The sequence below is a fragment of the Cuculus canorus genome, chromosome 37 (assembly GCF_017976375.1).
Source record: "Cuculus canorus isolate bCucCan1 chromosome 37, bCucCan1.pri, whole genome shotgun sequence".
Classification (NCBI taxonomy): Eukaryota; Metazoa; Chordata; class Aves; order Cuculiformes; family Cuculidae; genus Cuculus; species Cuculus canorus.
The window spans coordinates 809,044-816,682 of NC_071437.1; the positions used below are offsets into that span (position 1 = coordinate 809,044).

General features: G+C 60.9%; 1 protein-coding gene across 1 annotated transcript; it reads left to right on the forward strand.

Annotated features, from left to right (window-relative positions):
- Nucleotides 1-426: 426 nt before the first annotated feature.
- On the forward strand, nucleotides 427-4,111 carry TBCB (tubulin folding cofactor B; the record flags this gene model as incomplete). The annotated part of the gene is made up of 6 exons (XM_054052836.1): nucleotides 427-588; nucleotides 1,410-1,553; nucleotides 1,842-1,938; nucleotides 2,395-2,580; nucleotides 3,280-3,352; nucleotides 4,003-4,111. Coding segments are annotated over exons 1-6 (726 nt in total), but the record flags the coding sequence as incomplete, so codon positions are not given.
- Nucleotides 4,112-7,639: the final 3,528 nt, after the last annotated feature.

Here is a 7,639-nt window from a genome sequence, read left to right on the forward strand (position 1 = left end):
GGATGAAGTGAAGAGGGGAAACGGCTGAGATATACTGGTGATACTGGGAGGGACTGGGGGGGACTGGGAGGGCACTGGAAGGTACTGGGAGGGATTAGAAGGGGACTGGGAGGGACTGGAAGGGACTGGGAGGGGACTGGAAGGGACTGGGAGGGATTAGAAGGGGACTGGGAGGGACTGGGAGAGGACTGGGAGGGACTGGGAGAGGACTGGGAGGGGACTGGGAGGGACTGGGAGGGATTAGAAGGGGACCGGGAGGGACTGGGAGAGGACTGGGAGGGACTGGGAGGGACTGGGAGGGACTGGGAGGGGACTGGGTGCCACTGGTTCCCTGTGGGCCGGGCCTGTGTGGGCGGGGCCTGTGTGGGCAGGGCCTGTGTGGGCGGGGCCTGTGTGGGCGGGGCCTGTGTGGGCCGGGCCTGTGTGGGCGGGGCCTGTGTGGGCGGGGCCTGCGCGGCGCGGGCCGTAGCGATGGCGGCGCCCGTGGTTCTCGGTGGGGGCTCCGTTTCCCTCACCGTCAGCAGCAGCGGCAGCGGCTTCCGCGCCCTCCGCCGCTTCGGCACCGGCCTCAGCATCGCCGAGCTCAAGGTACCGGGGAGGCGGGGGCGAGCGGGGCCTCAGCCGGGGCCTCAACCGGGGCCAACCGGGACCCGAACCGGGGCCTCAACCGGCGCTTGAACCGGTCCTGAACGGGACCGACCGGGGCCCGAACCGAGGCCGGAACGGGACCGACCGGGGCCCGAACCGAGGCCGGAATGGGACCGACCGGGGCCCGAACCGAGGCCGGAACGGGACCGACCGGGGCCCGAACCGAGGCCTGGACGGGACCAACCGGAGCCGGAACCGGTGCTTGAACGGGGCCTGAATGGGACCAACCGGGGCCTCAACCGGATCCCGGCGCTCAGGGCTGGAGTCCGGATCCGGACACCCAGCGTTGAATACCGGTGCTCGGGGCCACAGCCCGGGACTGGATCCCGGTGCTCAGGGCTGGATCCCAGTGCTCAGGACTGGATCCCAGTGTTTAGGGCTGATCCCAGTGCTGATCCCAGTGCCGATCCCAGTGCTCAGGACTGGATCCCAGTGCTGATCCCAGTGCCGATCTCAGTGCCGATCCAGTGCTCAGGGCCGATCCCAGTGCCGGATCCCAGTGCCGGATCCCATCCTTTGGAGTTGGATCCCATTCTTTGGGGTTGGATCTCTTTCCTCGTGGTCGGATCCCGTTCCTCGGGTTTGGATCCCTTTTCTCGGGGCTGGATCCCATCCTTTGGAGTCGGATCCCATCCTTTGGGGTCAGATTCCGTCCTTTGGGGTCGGATCCCTTTTCTCGGGGTTGGATCCCATCCCTCAGGGTCAGATCCCATTCCTCGGGATCGGATCCCTCCGCCTGATCCCTCCTCCGGATCCCGCAGGGGAAGTTGGAGCTGGTGGTCGGCGCTCCGGCGGCGGCGATGGATTTGGAGCTCTACAGCGCTCAGGATGAGCTCCTTTCCCGCCTCGACGCCGACGACGCTCCGCTCGGATCCTTCCCCGTATCCGACGGCTGTCGCCTACACGTGGGTCTCCTTCCGACACCCCAAAAACCCCCATTGCACCCCAAAATCAGCCTCTTCTGCCCCCAAATTCCCCGTTTTTCACCCCAAAACTCAGCGCTCCCCCTCTCTGTCCCCCAAAATCCGCCTCTGCTGCCCCCAAATTCCCTGTTTTTCACCCCAAAATCCACCTCTTCCGCCCCCAAATTCCCGTTTTTCCCCCCCGGATCCCGTGTCCCCCCCCGCGCTGTCCCCCTTTGTCCCCGGGGGGGAGTTTTGGGGGGTCGTTGGTGACAGGGGGGTCCCCCTTAGGTCATCGATCGCAGCGGAACATCCGCGGAGCTCTTCGAGGATCTCTCGCGAGTGGAGAAGTATCAAATGGACGACAGCGAATACGATCGGCGCTCCGGTCAGAGGGCCCCAAAGTGTCCCCAAATGTCCCAAAATGGCCCCAAAGTGGCCTCAAATGGCCCCAAATGTCCCCAAATGTCCCCACAGTGTCCCCAAATGTCCCCAAATGGCCCCAAAGTGGCCCCAAATGGCCCCACAGTGTCCCCAAATGACCCCACAGTGGCCCCAAATGTCCCCACTGTGTCCCCAGATGACCCCACAGTGGCCCCAAATGACTGCACGGTGGCCCCAAATGTCCCCAGATGTCCCCACAGTGGCCCCAAATGACCCCACGGTCTCCCCACACTGTCCTCATCCCGTGTCCCCACATACCCACGGTGTCACCAGCCCTGTATTTCCCTGTCCCCGTGTCCCCACAGTGTCCCCACGGTGTCCCCACGATGTCCCCACGATGTCCCCCCGGTGTCCCCACTGCCGCCGCTCAGACGCCACCGCTCTGTCCCTTTGTCCCCAGAGTCCCTTCGTTCTTTCCTTCGTCAGCGCCGTTGGGGACGTTTTGCGGCGGAGGGGACGCAGCGGCCGGAGCGTCACCGTCCCCGAGCGCAGGAGCGGCCGCGGGCCGACGCCATCGTCACCGGGGGACGGTGTTGGGTACAGCTCGAGGGACAGCCCTGCTGCCGCGCCACCGTCACCTACGTCGGTCCGTGGCCCCAATGTCCCCAACTGTCCCCAAGTGGCCAAAACTGCCACCAGTGACCCCCTTTTGCCCCCTTGTCCCCAGCTGCCACCATTGTCCCCCCCTTTGTCCCCAACTGCCACTATTGACCCCCTTTGTCCCCTCCTTTGTCCCCAATTGTCACTATTGACCCCCTTTGTCCCCTTTGTCCCCAGTGACCCCCCTGTCCCCCCTTTGTCCCCCCTCTGTCCCCAGTGACCCCCCTGTCCCCCCCTTTGTCCCCAGTGACCCCCCTGTCCCCCCCTGTCCCCCCCATTGTCCCCAGTGACCCCCCTGTGCCCCCCTCTGTCCCCTCTGTCCCCAGTGACCCCCCTGTCCCCCCTTTGTCCCCAGTGACCCCCCTGTCCCCCCATTGTCCCCCCATTGTCCCCAGTGACCCCCCGTCCCCCCCTCTGTCCCCAGTGACCCCCTTGTCCCCCCCTTTGTCCCCAGTGGTGACCCCCCTGTCCCCCCTCTGTCCCCAGTGACCCCCCTGTCCCCCCTTTGTCCCCAGTGACCCCCCTGTCCCCCCTTTGTCCCCAGTGACCCCCCTGTCCCCCCCTTTGTCCCCTCTGTCCCCAGTGACCCCCCTGTCCCCCCTTTGTCCCCAGTGACCCCCCTGTCCCCCCCCCTGTCCCCCCATTGTCCCCAGTGACCCCCCTGTCCCCCCCTCTGTCCCCTCAGGTCAGACCTCCTTCCAGCCGGGTTTTTGGGTCGGACTCTGCTGCGATGATCCCGTCGGGAGACACGACGGCAGGTGGGGGGGGGCGGTGTTTGGGGGGGGCTCCGTTTTGGGGGGGCCATTTTGAAGGAACTCCTTTTCGGGGGGACTCGTTTTTTTGGGAGGACTCCTTTTTGGGGGGGTCGTCTCTTTTGGGGGGGTCTTTTTTGGGGGAACTCCTTTTGGGGGAGGAGTCCTGTTTTGGGGGGGCTCTTTTGGGGGAAGGTCTCCTTTTGGGGGGGTCTCTTTTAGGGGCACTCCTGTTGGGGGTACTCTCTTTTGGGGTGTTCCTTTATAGGGGGGAGTCTTCATTTTGGGGGGGGTCCTTATTTTGGGGGGTTCCTTTATAGGGGGGTTTCAATTTTGGGGGTGTCTCCATTTTGGGGGGTCCTTTTTAGTGGGGTCTCCATTTTGAAGGGGTCCTTTTTAGGGGGGGTCTCCTTTTGGGGGGGGTCTCCTTTTGGGGATGTCCTTTTTAGGGGGGTTCTTCTTCTGGAGGGGTCTCCATTTTTGGGGGGGTCCTTTATAGGGGGAGTCTCCATTTTGGTGGTGTTCTTTTCCGGGGGGTGGATCTCCATTTTGGGGGTTCCCCCCCTTTTTTTTTCTTTTGGGGGGGGTGTATATCCCTCTGACCCCCCCTCTCCCCGTTTTTTTTCCCCCCCTCTCCCCCTTTTTCCCCCCCCCAGCGTCGGCGGCCGCCGGTACTTCGAGTGCCCCCCCGGCCATGGGGTGTTCGTGCGCCCCAATCGCATCCTGAGGGGCGATTGGGAAATCGAGGGGGGGGACGATGAGGAGGGGGGGGGGGACGAGGAGGAGGAGGGGGGGGACGAGCTCTGAGGGGAGGGGGGGAACCCCTCATTTTGGGGGCGCAGTGTTGTGTGTGTCCCCCCATAAAGTGCTGTTTTTGGGGGGGAATAAAAGGAGGTGTTTTGGCTCTCTTTGCTTTTTTGGTCCCTGAAGGGGGGGGGGGGGGAGGGGGTGTGACCCCCCCAAATGTCCGTCTGTCCGTCCGGTGCGGCGCAGAGAGGGTTAAACCCCGTGACTGGGGGTTAAAGCGGTTCTTACTGGTTCCCAGTTTAAGGCGCCCAAAGCCCAGTTCCAACTGGTTCCCGATTGGCGCCCAGTTGGCTCCCAGGTCCCAGTTAGTTCCCAGTTGGTTCCCAGTTCCCACTGGTTCCCGGTTGGCTCCCAATTCCCAGTTGGTTCCCAGTTGGTTCCCAGTTGTTTCCCAGTTCCCGCTGGTTCCCGGTTGGCTCCCAATTCCCAGTTGATTCCCAGTTGGTTCCCAGTTCCCACTGTTTCCCTGTTGGCTCCCAGTTGGCTCCCAGTTGGTTCCCAGTTCCCACTGGTTCCTGGTTGGTTCCCAGTTGGCTCCCAATTCCCAGTTGATTCCCAGTTGGTTCCCAGTTGGTTCCCAGTTCCCGCTGGTTCCCAGTTGGTTCCTAGTGGGCTCCCAGTTGGTTCCCAGTTCCCACTGCTTCCCAGTTGGCTCTCAATTGGTTCCCAGTTGATTCCCAGTTGCCCAGCCCAATTCCCACTGGTTCCAAGATGATTCCCAGTTTCCATTGCTTCCCAGTTGGTTCCCAGTTGGTTCCCAGTTCCCACTGGTTCCCAGTTGCCTAGCCCAGTTCCTACTGGTTTCCAGTTGGCTCCCAGTTGGTTCCCAGTTCCCCAACCCAGTTCCCAGTGGTTTCCAGTTGGCTCCCAGTTGCCCAGCCCGGTTCCCACTGGCTCCCAGTCTGTTCCCAGTTGGTTCCACTGGTTCCCAGTTGGCTCCCAGTTGCCCAGCCCAGTTCCCATTGGTTCCCAGTTGGCTCCCAGTTGGTTCCCAGTGGCTCCCAGTCTGTTCCCAGTTGCCCAGCCCGGTTCCCAGTGGCTCCCAGTCTCTTCCCAGTTGCCCAGCCCGGTTCCCAGTGGCTCCCAGTCTGTTCCCAGTTGCCCAGCCCGGTTCCCAGTGGCTCCCAGTCTCTTCCCAGTTGCCCAGCCCGGTTCCCAGTGGCTCCCAGTCTGTTCCCAGTTGCCCAGCCCGGTTCCCAGTGGTTCCCAGTCTGCTCCCAGTTGCCCAGCCCGGTTCCCAGTGGCTCCCAGTCTGCTCCCAGTTGCCCAGCCCGGTTCCCAGTGGCTCCCAGTCTGTTCCCAGTTGCCCAGCCCGGTTCCCAGTGGCTCCCAGTTGCCCAGCTCGGTTCCCAGTTGGCTCCCAGTCTGTTCCCAGTTGCCCAGCCCGGTTCCCAGTTGGCTCCCAGTCTGTTCCCAGTGGCTCCCAGTTTGCTCCCAGTCGGCAGTGCTCTCACTCGGGTCTCTCAGAGGCTCTTGGAGGGTTTTTACTGTACAGGGGGGGGGGGGGAGGGGCGAGGCCTCACCTTTTCCTCTTTCCCAATAATTTACGTCCTTTTCCCGACGCTCCGACGGCTCCGATGGGACGATCCGACCCCGTCGGGAGCCCCAAATCCCCCCAAACCGCAGCGGCTCCGGCGACCCCTGACCCGGCCCCACTCGGCCCTTTTTGGCCCCAAATTGGCCCTTTTTGGCCCCAATTGGGCCTTTTTGGCCCCAAATTGGCCCTTTTTTGACCCAAATTGGGCCTTTCTGGCCCCACTCCGCCCTTTTAGGCCCCAATTGGCCCTTTTAGGCCCCACTCCACCCTTTTAGGCCCCAACTGAGCCTTTTAGGCCTCAACTGAGCCTTTTAGGCCCCAATTGACCCTTTTAGGCCCCAATTGAGCCTTTTCTGCCCCAATTGAGCCCTTTTTTGCCCCAAATTGGACCTTTTTTGCCCCCAAATTGGGCTTTTTTGGCCCCAAATCCTTGGGCAGCACTGAAGAACCCCCCGGAGGCTCCTCCGTCCGCACCAAAATGCTCCAAAATCCCCTTTTTTAACACAAAACCCTTTTCCTCGGCGAGAACTGGGGGCGCTGAGGGTATATTTTTTCCTCCTTTTCTGTTTTTCCTTCTTCGATTTTTCTCCTTCTTTTTGTGTTTTTCTCCTTTTCTGTTTTTTTTCTCCTTTTTTTTCCGCTTTTGTTTTTTCCCCTTTTTCTTTTCTTCTGATTTTCCTTTTCACAATTTTCCTTCTTTTTCACTTTTTTCCTTCTTTTTCACATTTTTATTCTTCACTTTTTCCCTTCTTTTTCCATTTTTTTCTTCTTTTCCACTGTTTTTCCTTCTTTTTTTTCTTTTTCACTTTTTTCCTTTTTCATTCTTCCCTTTTTTTTTGTTTTTTTCTTTTACACTTTTTTCCTCCTTTTTCAACTTTTCCTTTTTTTTTTTGTTCCTTTTTCTTTTTCACTTTTTCTCCTCCTTTTCCACTCTTTTTCCTTCTATTTTTTTCCTTCTTTTCCCCCCACTTTGATCCAATCCCCCCTCCCGCTCCCCCCCTTCCACTTTCAAACCCAAACCAGGAGGAACCGTGGTAACGCCGAACCCTTCCCGATGGATTTTGGGGGACGGAAGGAGCTCCCGGGGGGCACTTTGGGGCTCTTTTTGTTACCGGGAGGGGAGTTTTGGGGCGTCTTTAAAGTGCGAAGAGAGGCGGGAGGGGCGTCGGGAGCCTCTCTGCGCCCCCGGCGGTACCGTGAGAAACCAGTTCGGAGCCCCCGGCGGATACTGGGAATACTGGGAGGGGGGCGCGGTCGGGGGTTCCGTTTCGCCGCAGCCAAAATCCGCTTTTCTTATCCCAAAGAAACCCCCCAAAAATCAGCAGAAATCCCCGAAGTGGGGTCGGAGCGGGAGATCCAAGAGGCGCCAAGTGCTTCACGCAGCCGCCAGGAGGTCCCGGAGAGCCTCGGGATGTGGCGGGGGAGTCTCAGGAGGCTTCGCGTGGCCTCAGATGGGCCGAGGAGTCTGGGGATGCTCCGGGGGGTCGGGGAGGAGCCTCAGCCCATCGCCCAGGAGTCTTGGAATGTGCCAGAGGAGCCTCACGTCACACTGGACCACAACGGGGGAACCTCAGGCCATGGTGGACCACCGCGGATGAGCCTCAGGCCATGGTGGACCACTGCGGATGAGCCTCAGGCCATGGTGGACCACTGCGGATGAGCCTCAGGCCATGGTGGACCACTGCGGATGAGCCTCAGGCCATGGTGGACCACTGCGGATGAGCCTCAGGCCATGGTGGACCACTGCAGATGAGCCTCAGGCCATGGTGGACCACATTGGGTGAACTTAAGGCCATGGTGGACCACGTTGGATGAGCCTCAGGCCATGGTGGACCACAATGGATGAACCTCAGGCCATGTTGGACCATGTTGGGTGAACCTCAGGCCATGATGGACCACCATGGATGAGCCTCAGGCCATGGTGGACCACAATGGAAGAACCACAGGCC